The sequence below is a fragment of the Maniola hyperantus genome, chromosome 20, assembly GCF_902806685.2.
Source record: "Maniola hyperantus chromosome 20, iAphHyp1.2, whole genome shotgun sequence".
NCBI classification, from domain to species: Eukaryota; Metazoa; Arthropoda; class Insecta; order Lepidoptera; family Nymphalidae; genus Maniola; species Maniola hyperantus.
The window spans coordinates 10,772,705-10,785,688 of record NC_048555.1 but is presented as its reverse complement, the minus strand read 5'-3'; the positions used below and the strand labels follow the sequence as shown (position 1 = coordinate 10,785,688).

The window sequence follows — 12,984 nt, the reverse complement described above, 5'->3', positions numbered from 1 at the left end:
GAAAAGGGGGTGGTAGGTATAGTACGCGACCGGTCGAGATGGCAATCAGGGACGGAACGCCCCGCACACCCGCTCAGTTCCCGCGCTAAACCGGTGCGGGCGAGCGCGAGCTACGTGCGGGTGTACGGGGCGTCCACCCATCTCATACCCCGATTGCCATCTCGACCTGTCTTGTACTTATACATCGGTGTTTGCGGTGACATTATTGCAGTTATCTCAGTTATGTAACGTAAACATACTTTAACTACATGACATTTATGTCACAAAATAGCTGTTTGTTACCGCATTCCTGCAAAAACTACTGGACCTATTTTGATGCAGTTTTTACACGATTGTTCAAATAAGGAGTGTAATGTTTTCAGGGTTCATTTTGGTGAGTTTCTTTATCCCACCATAAGTTCTAATTGCCCTAACAGATCTGGATGTGTGGGGCATGCATGGGGTATCGGTAGTTTAATCCCGAGTGATAATGGCTATAATTTTTTAGGGTTCCATACCTCAAAAGGAAAAACGGAACCCTTATAGGATCACTTTGTTGTCTGTCAAGAATACACACAGGGTACTTCCCGTTGACCTAGAATCATGAAATTTGGCAGGTAGGTAGATCTTATAGCTGATATTTGGAGAAAAATCTGAAAACGTGAATTTAGGGTTGGATCACACAAAAAAAAATTAAGTTGTGGTCATGAACTAATAATTAGTATTTTCAACTTTCGAAATGAGTGACTATATCAAGTGGGGTATCATATGAAAGGTCTTCACCTGTACATTCTAAAACAGATTTTTATTTATTTTTATGCATCATAGTTTTTGAATTATCGTGCAAAATGTCGAAAAATACGACTGTAGTACGGAACCCTCATTGCGCGAGCCTGACTCGCACTTGGCCGGTTTTTTTTAATTCTAAGTAGGTAAATAGCGGCTGTACCACATGAGTAGATGTAGGTACGGTGTAATATTCAATTGTGAAAATTTTAACTTTTTAGTTCGTCTTTTGGCAGGGCAGCCGTCATTTTTTTGTAAATTACGACTTGTTTACATAAGCACATTAGGTAGGCTTACTGTGATTAACAACTACGTAGTACCTACCTAATGAGTATACCTACCTCCCAGTAAAAAGAGACTAAGTACATAATATTAGGCACAGCAATATTATTCGATATTATTGTATGAAGAAATGTCATCGAAAGTGCATGGTTACGATTCAAATATCATGTTTAATAGCGAAGACGGCCACACAAGTGAACTAATAAGCAATTCGTTACATAATTCTGCGCCGGCGCATCCAAGAAATGGCAAGAATGCTTTGTGTGCTGCAGATCTTATCGAGTAACTTGAATACTTTATTTGAATAATTTCATGTTTATTTACTCTATTTAGGCATTTTAATAGTGTTGATAAAGAACAAGGAAAATAGATAGCGCTTGGTGTAATTATGTTCAATGCTCGCTCAATTAAGTTTTAATTACCTAGGTAATGTATTATTTTTGTGTTACAGTTTTGTTTTATTTTGTAAAGAAAAATTATATTATCTAAGTGGCAAATGCTTTGTTTTAGTGCTGATTTTGAAAATGATGTCGATTTTAGGAAACAAGATGGCCGTTGTGTTATTGTTGTATTTTTTGAGAAATCAATACCTATGGGACTCATTTCAGAGGGTTTTCGGGGTGCCGATTATGAAAATGATGTAGGTACCTATCTGAAATTCAAGGTTATTTTTGGAAAATTCGAAATAGGTTTTTAGGGGTGCCGATTACGAAAATAATATCCAATTTGAACTCCAAGAGGGCCGTGGTATTTTAACACTAGCTGATTTACGTTATTAAAAAATCCATTGGGAAATCGTTGATTTCCAGGATAAAAACTAAAAAGTAACCTACGTCACTCCCCAGCTTTAAAACTCCATAAAAAAATCACTGATCCGCGCAACGGAATCGCGACGCGCGTTGTGCGATCCCGTTGCGACGGGATTGAAAGACAAACCAACTAACAAATACATCGCATTTATAATGTGTGTTTGTGTTGTTTTGAATTGACTATGCTGCGTAGGCCCTACTGGCCGCTACAGCGTCACCGGGGAGGTTGGCGAGCGCGAAGCTCCGCCTGGGGGTGAGCCCTAGGGCTCGAAGAAATAATTCGAGAGGTCGGGGGGCAACGTCCACCTAAGGGCGCCTCCTGTGAGGCTCGGACCACGGCTTAGGATGACGTTGGGATGGGTGGAGTTGTTGGAGCACTGGTTAGTCCGTACGCCCCCGAGGCCGTGGCGGTAATATGGGTACCTAGTGAATAGTGATGTTTTTATGATGATGATGACGATGATGATGATGATGATGATGATGATGATGATGATGATGATGATGATGATGATGATGATGATGATGATGATGATGATGATGATGATGATGATGATGATGATGATGATGATGATGATGATGATGATGATGATGATGATGATGATGATGATGATGATGATGATGATGATGATGATGATGATGATGATGATGATGATGATGATGATGATGATGATGATGATGATGATGATGATGATGATGATGATGATGATGATGATGATGATGATGATGATGGTGCTGATGATGAGTGTTGTTCCAGGGTGGAGGGCGCCGCGAGAGCGAGGCGGGGGGCAGCGCGTGCGGCGCGGGTCCAGGCGCCCCCCTCGCGCCGCCCGCGCCGACACACCCCCTTCGGGCCCTTGATGACATGCCGCCTATACTCAGGTAAATTAAAGCTGTATCACAGTAGCCGGCAAGAGATATTGTACATCGACCTAGAATGACATTTCGGCTTTGTAGAGCGTTGTCTCTGTCACTCATACCTATTTGACGTTTTGTCGGACTCAACGCCAGGGACAACGCTCTACAAATCTGCTATAAGTATCTCCTTCTAAAGGTCGATGTACATTACTTTCGGCCGCGTGCTGTAGTATGTAAGATATCTACATAAAGAACAAAAGAGAAAGGGCTTCTATTCAAACAATAACCAATTCCTCGACAGCGGAACACTCAGGAAACTTACTCATTTATTGACGACCATTGATATACACATCCCAAGATATGTACAGGCTCGCATGAAATATTATGTTCGTAAATAAAACTAAAGTACATATGTACTTAATTTAAAAACCGCATTATTTTTAGGGTTCTGTACCTCAAAAGGAAAAACGGAACCCTTATAGGATCACTTTGTTGTCTGTCTGTCTGTCGGTCTGTCAAGAAACCTACAGGGTTGTTGACCTACAATCATGAAATTTGGCAGGTAGGTCTTATAGCAGATATTAGGGGAAAAGTCATGAACTAAAAATTAGTAGATATATTTTCAATTTTCGAAGTAAGATAACTATATCAAGTGGGTTATCATATGAAAGGGCTTGACCTGGCATTCTTAAACAGATTTTTATTTATTTTTATGCATCATAGTTTTTGAATTATCGTGCAAAATGTCGAAAAAATACGACTGTAGTAGGTACGGAACCCTAGTTGCGCGAGCCTGACTCGCACTTGACCGGTTTTTTATACACAGTGTTTGGCTATATTGGTTTGGTTTGCAGCAATTCGAAGGAAATAATTATGTATACTTATCTTTATTTAGTTCTGATGTTGACGATTCCTACTATCAAGTTATGCACAACAATTTTACCGACAAACAACATGATGCAGTCTCTAAAACTCTATTCAGTTGTGTTAAGGGCTATAATGTATCAATGAGAACCGTTTAAGTTTGTCGATGCAAACCAGTTATAAGGTCAACGACTTGACAATGACTCTAGCAATTTCGCATGCATCGTGCGTATCTAGATTTTAGTACGTGATAGAAGTGCGTGGTGTATCTGGGTTCCGTGCCTAAAAGGTGTAATTTTTTTTATACATTAAAGGCGCACGCTTGACCACGATTTCACCTGATGGGAAGTGATGATGTGGCCTAAGCGTTTGCCTAAAAGGTGCATTGCATGTTGGTTGCAAAAAGAAGTCAGTTAGTAAAATTTGAAAGAAAAGACAATCTCCCTGGCGCAGTGGTGTGCTGTGGTCTCATATAAGTGGGGGGTGCCGGGTTCAATTCCTGGCAGGGGCAATTTTGGAAGTGATTTTTAAAAACATAAATCGACGCGGACGAAATCGCGGGCACCATCTAGTTACTAATATTATAAAGAGGTAAAGTTTGTAAGTTTATTTGTAGAGAGTAATCTCTGGAACTAGGTACTAAACCGATTTTGAAAATTCTTTCACCAGTAGACAGCTACATTGTTCCTGAGTGATATTCATGTATTTTATTTCAAAAATATTAGAGATCCTTACGAAAAATGTAAAAAGCTACCCGTGTGAAGCTGGGGTGGGTAATAATAAATACAATTTATTTGCACAACCACAAGAAGGATTACATTAAAGAATAAAAAACACAGACAGAAGGAAGATACGAAAGGCGGCCTTATCGCTAATTAGCGATCTCTACCAGGCAACCTTAAAGATTGGAAAGTATAAGGAAAATTAGACTGCAGGTGGTGTGTAATATACTAATAAACATACATTCAAATAACTGATACATACTAATACATAAACCACTAATACATGTATTAAATAATATGTATAATACCAATATACTAATAAAATAGACTAATATATACTCTATAATCGTACTAAAGGAGAAACTAAAATATGATTGTCGTCTTCAATTTGTAAGATATTGATATCCTTTGAATGAATGATGACCTTTAGAAGGGATAGCAGATTTTTAGAGCGTTGTCTCTGTCGTTGAGACCGATAAAACGTCATATAGATATGAGTGACAGAGATAACGCTCTACAAAGCCGAAATGACATTCTATTGGCCGATGTACATTACTTTTTGCCGCGTACTGTACATTATTATATCGTAATGGGCATCGTGATCGTGTGTTGAATCACCTTTCAAGTCGAACGCGAAACATTAGGATAAGCGAATTCTGATTGCATTAGACAGGTGCTATGTAAAGAGCACCTATAGGCACCCTAGATGTGCAATACTACTCCGTGAGCTGGTAAACGATTAAAAGTTATTGTTTGAAACCTTTTTTTTTTTTTTAATTCAGATACAAGCTAGCCCTTGACTGCAATCTCACCTGGTGGTAAGTGATGATGCAGTCTAAGATGATAGCGGGCTAACCTGGAAGGGGTATGGCAGTTTTTATTAAACCTGTGGCGGTTGCCACAATAGAAACTAGATGGCGCTGTTCAATCGATGACATAGTCCCGAACAAATGTACCGCCGACAGTACTCGCAATAACAGAGTTTTCTGCAATCTGGACTATATATAGAAGTTTCAAGACATAACCGTCGGCCCAGCTGGCGCTACCGAGCACAACCAACCGCTCGGTGGGAGATCTCCCCTTTGGTACGGTCGAGCCTGCACACCGCTCCCGTACATTGGTGACCCCGACGTGATCAAGAGTGGTCGCACACTACAACAGCCGACGTTGATACAAGAGTGATCGCACACTAGAACAGCCGACGTCATCGAAGATCAACCGCACACCGCCGCACTCCGCACTGCGCACTCAACGTGATCAAGGGTGATCGCATACACCGCAACACCTTTGGATCACACACCGCAAGCCGACGTCTCCTCCAAACTCCAAGTCTACAAGCAGCAACAGCAAGCACATCGAGGCCTGTAAGACGGATGTAGCCACAGCTTCGAGGCACAATGGCCCTGCACTCCATCACCAGCTACAAGCGTCCTGGTCTACCGCTTCTCTGGTTGGTTAGCAGCCATTGCCCTTCTTTCACACGCCTTCACGCTACAGCGCCACCTCTCTTCACTGCTTCACACTACGCGTTCGTCTCGGAGGGGAGTGATGTGGCGGTTGCCACAATAGAAACTAGATGGCGCTGTTCAATCGATGACATAGTCCCGAACAAATGTACCGCCGACAGTACTCGCAATAACAGAGTTTTCTGCAATCTGGACTATATATAGAAGTTTCAAGACATAACCGTCGGCCCAGCTGGCGCTACCGAGCACAACCAACCGCTCGGTGGGAGATCTCCCCTTTGGTACGGTCGAGCCTGCACACCGCTCCCGTACAAACCCATACCCTTTGGTTTCTACACGGTATCGTACCGGAACGCTAAATCGCTTGGCGGCACGGCTTTGCCGGTAGGGTGGTAACTAGCCACGGCCGAAGCCTCCCACCAGACCAGACCAGAAATTTAGATATTATAAAATTCCAATCAGGTGCTCACCTGACGTTAAGTGATTACCGCCGCCCATGAACATGATATTTTGCAGTACCAGAGGAACCGCTAATGCGTTGCCGGCCTTTCAGGAATTTGTTGATTCGCCGCTTGAACAACCCCATTTTAAACCGACTTTAAAAAAGGAGGTGGTTCTCAATTCGTTGGAATGTTTTTTTTATAATCTATAACTATTTAGAAAAATCGCAGATTATTATATTATTATATTATTCGCTATATATTTCAAATATTTTAGCCTAGGACGCTGATGTTTTCGTTATGTAAAGTTTTAACCAACTAATCTTGCACTAGCTCTCAGATTATTTACCGGCCACTAAAGCGATTTTATATACTATGTATTTCATTAGAAGGTATTATATTAGATTTCAATAGATGAACTAATTTTAAGCAAGTAATTTGTCTTCATTCGCTTGCTTCATTAACTATTCTGTTGAAAGGAGAACTGTAGCAGAAGCTCGTGATTAATTGGCTTTCATCATCATCATCATCCACCCATCGCAAGCTCACTACAGAGTACAGGTGACTCAAAGTCACATACCTTTGAGAACATTATGGCGAACTCTCAGGCACGCACGTTTCCTTAAGATGTTTTCCTTCACCGTTAAAGCAAGAAATAAATAAGTCAATGCTTAAAACGCACATAATTCCGAAAAGATAGAGGTGTATGCACACTTCTCTAGCCAATTATTAGCCAATGCCGAAAGAGTGTTAGAATCAGTAGCGAGTCGGCGATGGGTGATGATGATGCTAATGAAACTGTTGTCTGTTGCAGGTCCAACCCTCTATACACGGAGGAAGAGGAGCAGGAGGTGGTCATTATAGTGGACGAGGAGGTCCCGGAGGGCGAAGCGGCGGACGCGCCCCGAGTGCCGCGGAGGGCACCGTCTACCTCTTCGGGTTTGTTCATTCAAACCATACTAATCCATAGTAATATTGTTACAAATGTTAGCGACATTGCTTTGCCTACAGTTGAATTTTAAAAAAGAATTACGAGGAGATGTAAAATGGCGGCCATAAAAGCCGGAGCTATTGATTTGAAGCAGGGAAAATTAGAATTTATAATTATGTCTTGAAGAAGTTAATAGTTTAGAACTAAGATTGAAGTTTATTAAGCATTGTCTTAATGGAATAAAGTCAGTTCCTGTAAGTTGAGGTTATTTTTATTACAAATAAGGCATGGGATGAGGTTCTTCATCTGACCACGAACACGGCCAGACTATCCCAAGGTTCGCATCCCACTTCTGATGTTACAAATAAGGCAAATAGGGCAATTTTGAATAATATAATCGTAGGAGGATATCAAATTAGTTGAGCTCAGAGATATCCACAATAATTAATGGTGATTTGTTGACTTGTGTCCATGGTAACTCTATGACGTTGACGACCAGCTTGTCAGAAGAATTGTTTTTCTTTGGGATGAGGTTCTTCATCTGACCACGAACACGGCCAGACTATCCCAAGGTTGGTATCCCACTTCTGTTACAAATAAGGCAAATAGGGCAATTTTGAATAATATAATCGTAGGAGGATATCAAATTAGTTGAGCTCAGAGATATCCACAATAATTAATGGTGATTTGTTGACTTGTATGTATGACGTTGACGACGTCAGAAGAATTGTTTATCTATGGGATATGAGGTTCTTCATCTGACCACGAACAATATAAATGCGAAAGTGTGTCGAAGCCCTATGGTGTTTTTGGTGTTTGACCACACGGACCATAGGTAGTTCTGGTAAATGGTAAAGATCATTTTTGATAAGTATATTTTTGTTGTTCAGGCTACGGCAGCGCAGGCGGCAGCCATGGCCGCGTCTCACCAAACTTACCAAAGAACGAGCAGTATGAGCCGGAGCCAGATCTACGGCTCTCCTCTGACAAGAACGACGGATCTCTGAGGTCCACGTCCGACTCAGACGGGAGCCCTTCGTGTACTATGACCAGGAGTCTTAAAGAGGACATCCGAGCATGTTTAGGAGGATGCAGGTATGAAATATGCAGGTAGTCCAGTATTCAATATTATACTGAGTTTGTTGTGGGCTCTCCTCAGACCTGGGGGCGTTTGGAACCCTCGTAGCAGTTTTAAGTTTGCGTAATAATTATCACCACTATTTCTTCTGACCTTCAAAAAGAGTAATTTTTTACCAATTTGGAATAAATCATTTGCCTATAACTTTGACTTTGACTTATAAGAAGAATGTGCAACTGCATCCACATAAACTCGAGAGTTTCTGGATGTCAAGCGGGAAAATGTACAATTATTTGGTGGTAATACAGAAATTACGATGTCCAAAGAAAAAAAATCCACCATAGGCATGGGAACATATACATATTTCAGGTACTAATCCTATTTTTGGCAGGGCAGTCGTGTTTTAGGGTTCCGCACTTGGCCGGTTTTTTGGCAGTAGCTGTATTCTGTAGCCATCCACGTTACTCCTCAAAACAGTGTATAGTCAGCTTTTTCATGCTATAGTAGAACGCCGATAGGACGAATATAAGAGACCTACGTAGTCGTACATAATGCTGATCACTTGAAATATATCTGATTCTACAGAAGTTTTCTGAAATCGTTTCTTTGTTGTAGTCATTTTAAAATCTGATCAAATTCTCAGTTATATTATGCTCCCACGAGCTATTATAGTCAAATAAAGAAGGTTTGTCTCTTGACAAAAATAAGTTTTTCTTTATTTCTATCACAGGGAGTACCCGATCAAACCACCAATACCAATACGATGGGAAAGAGACATAGGCGATGTGGTAGAAGCAGCAGTACGAGGCGCGGGCGGCATCAGCGCGGCCCGAGCTCGTCTGCACGCGGCTTTACTGGCCCTACACGAGCCCCCGCCGAACAGAGGCCCTAGTCTGCCCTACTGTGGGCCAGGCGTTCGACCTGGTGACGTCACTATGATGCCCAAGACTGAGATGTCTTTACTGGTGAGTCGGCTTTACTTTTAGCTCGAGCTCGTCTGAACCCGGATTTACTAGCCCTACACGTGTACCTGCCGAACAGAGGCCCTAGTCTACCATACAGTGGGCCAGAGGTCCGACGTGACGTCACTATGATGCCCAAGACTGAGATGTCTTTACTGGTGCGTCGGCTTTTCTTTTAGCTTGAGCTCGTCTGCACGCGGCTTTACTGGCCCTACACGAGCTCCCGCCGAACAGAGGCCCTAGCCTGCCCTACTGTGGGCCAGGCGTCCGACCTGGTGACGTTACTATGATGCCCAAGACTGAGATGTTTTTGCTGGTGAATAGGCGCTACTTATAGCTTAAGCTAGACTGTACAGCAGAGGCCCTGCCCAAAACTGAGATTTCTTTGCTGGTTAGTAGACTTTTCTTTTACCTCGCTTAATACTTTTGGTATAATACATAGATTAATTACTACTACAAGAAAAATAGAAAGCATTTAAGACTATGTGCCTCCTTAATATAATAAAACAATATTTTAAAGAATTAAGCATATTTTTATAATTTAATTTCCATATTATCATTTGACGTAATAGCTACATAACCATCACGGTCAATTAATCGAGAAACGAGAACGCCCTTCCATAGATCATAAAGAAAAATAGACAATAGAGTTTAGTTACGAAATTTGCTTAACACGGCGATTCTATCAAACAATGTTAGAACTACGGGAAATAACGATGATTATCTTTACTTTATTAGTCTTAATTATATAGTGAACATTCGATTTTTAGTTCTTTTAACCGACTACGCTACGAAATGTATGCTACTCAACTACTTTTTATAGTACCCATAGACCGGCAACGGGCCGCCATGATCCATACTATCCATACTAATATAAATAAGAATAAATAAGAATAAGAATAATAATTTATTTGAATTTAGAATTTAGATACAAGAAACGAGTTTCCTACCCTCTGCACTAGGAAATGCGAAAGTGTGTCTGTCTGTCTGCTAGCTTTTCACGGCCCAACCGTTCAACCGATTGTGATGAAATTTGGTACAGACTTAGCTTATATCCCGGGGAATGACATAGGCTACATTTCATCCCGGAAAATTGATGATTTCCCACGGGATTTTTAAAAACCTAAATCGCGGGCATCAGCTAGTATAAAATAAAGCATGTATGTATGTATGTATGTATATACTTTATTGCACCACAGAAACACAAATGACAGGTTACAAAAAGAAATCTTAATAAGTAGGTAGGTACAAAAAGGCATGCTCGTAGGTGTCGTTTTAACCAAACTGCTACATATCTATATAGAGACTGACTACATATCTATGTAATAATGTTACGCGTAAGTCTGTCACAAACACGTGGACTACGATTTTGTCTTCATTTTTTTTTACCCAACTACGGCAAAGCCAAAAGGAAGAGTTATGATTTTGGCTCCTATATTCGTACTAGCTTAGCGACTTCGTCCGCGTGGACTACACAAATTTCGAACCCCTATTTCACCCCCTTAAGGGTTGAATTTTCAAAAACCCTTTCTTAGCGGATGCCTACGTCATAATAGCTATGATAGCATGCCAAATTTCAGCCCGATCCGTCCAGTAGTTTGAGCTGTGAGTTGATAGATCAGTCAGGCAGTCAGTCACCTTTTCCCTTTATATATTTAGATTTATAAATACGAATATAGGAACTTTGCCGGTTTGGAGTTTTATAATAATACTAGCTTATGCCCGTGAATTTTAAATGTTAATCATATTTAACACATTTTTTCGAACTTAACAGCTAATGACGTCAAAATAATGATGCTTCTGAAATTAATTCTGGCATTAAATAGATAGGTACTCTTAAAAGTTTCATGTCAAGTAGTCTAATTTGTATTTTTTATTTTTTTATATATGATCCGTGATCACGAAAAGTACATAGCACTTAGTGTCAATCAAATTCAAGACCTATATTAATTTTAGTACACCCACTGAAATATTTTAAGAGCTTCAACTATTTTTTTTCGTGAGTTGATAGCAAAGACTAAAACAAAAATGGACGGAAACCTCGTGAGCAAAAGTGAACATTTAATGAAGCCTGTTTGCAATTTAAACTTTTCGTGTAAATGCCACACGAAAGTTCACTTTGGCCTAACCCGTTTGATGAGTTGGTACTGGCCATTGTGCCAAGGTTATTTGCGAATTTCGTTGATATAATATTATTATCAGGTTCTCATCAGTCGGCAACTGGCAAGTCAGTTAGAGCAGGGCGCTTTGCTCTCATACTAACCACACAGGCAAGTTATGTCTGTATAGTTTGTATGAGATTATACACCTCACCCAACGTGGACAGAATTCGAGCGTGGAAACTTCAGTGTCAAGGTAAATCTTCACCAAGCTCCAGTTCATTCATCACAGCCAGTGCTCTATGAGAAATATTGTGAAATTAAAATCAGTGGTACCTACTAAACTAATTTTAAATCAATGACTTTCGGTCCATGTTACCTACTCTGACGTTTCGACGTTCAAATTTTATCAACGTTTGGTTGGTGCAGTGTATAATCTCAGACTAACCACATAGATGACTCTTTCGTTCGCCGAACGCGTAGAACCTATACGACATACGTACGATGCGACGTTGCATGGCGCAAATCTTCTAGCTTAGCTGGGTGGCCTGCTTTTTTCTCTCTTTATACTAATTGCTATTGTGTTTTATAGCTAATTGCTATGTATTGTACATGTCAGCCCCATAATAATCTAAATACATAGAAGAAAAGCTAGAATTTTTTAACATAACAAAATAATACAATAAGTGATCGAGTTTTGAACATCGGCTTCTTTGGAAGTGTTTCGTCTTTTTCGCGCAGTGTTTAGTCTATCTCATCCGTCAGTCTGTGGTAAATATAATAATTATATTATAGCTACATGTAGTAAACACCTACTCGTCGATCTGAAAAGGAGTTCGACCTCGTTTAAAGCGATTTTTGAGGTGTCAAGCCAAAATTTTTGTATGAATCTTACGCAACTTTTTCTTTTGTTTTTGTTTTGTACATAATATATTAATATATGTTTTACACCTACTTTGTGTCTTAAATGGAATACTCTTAATAGCTCTTGCTAACACATTTAAGATAGGTATCGAAGTTTATTGAATTATCAAAATTATGTATCTCAAAAAACTTAAAACTCAAATCATTTATTCAGATTGGGGGTATATCGATGTATATCTAATTATTGTAGCTATACACTTTCTGATGGTCAATTGCTGAATTTGAAATACAATGATGTAGTGGTGATAATTTGATTACGTACATTAAAACTAAAGCTATGAGGGTTCCAAATGCGCCCAGGTCTGAGAAGAGCCCACAACAAACTCAGCCGGGCATTCTTTTTTATTATCACTACTTTACAAAATCACTTACTTATACTTATTAGAACTATCATTTAACAAAGCTGTTTGGCAACTCATTCCCAAGTTTTCTTATCATTTAAATAAGCCTTTACAACTTACATGATTATAGTAGGATCCTACAATACGTTTCCGTTTTATGAAAACTTTGAACTTGTTGAGCTAGACATCTCCAATACGTCTTCTGGGAGCTTATTGTAGAAACGTACACAGTTTCCAATAAATGAATTACTTTTCCAGCCCGCTGACAGACAGACGGATGTGGTCTTAGTAATAGGGTCCCGTTGGCACCCTTCGGGTACAGGCGAGGCCACAACACTGCCGCATCGCAATGCGATGCGTTGACGCAACGCAAAAATTTCAGCGCTTATGGCATCGTACGAGAAAATTTTGCATAAATTTCTAGTGAGCCATGGACCGCACTACAC

The 12,984-nt window shown here is 40.3% G+C and overlaps 1 protein-coding gene across 1 annotated transcript in view; it reads left to right on the top strand.

Moving 5' to 3' along the window:
• Positions 1-12,984, top strand: part of LOC117992015 (uncharacterized) — a 64,074-nt gene that overhangs the window by 24,329 nt on the left and 26,761 nt on the right. Inside the window, exons 2-5 of the mRNA XM_069505473.1 lie at positions 2,611-2,735; positions 7,018-7,142; positions 8,025-8,229; positions 8,943-9,177. Of these exons, the coding sequence (XP_069361574.1) occupies positions 2,719-2,735; positions 7,018-7,142; positions 8,025-8,229; positions 8,943-9,177 (582 nt within the window). The 5' untranslated portion in view covers positions 2,611-2,718. The remainder of the gene's footprint in view (positions 1-2,610; positions 2,736-7,017; positions 7,143-8,024; positions 8,230-8,942; positions 9,178-12,984) is intronic.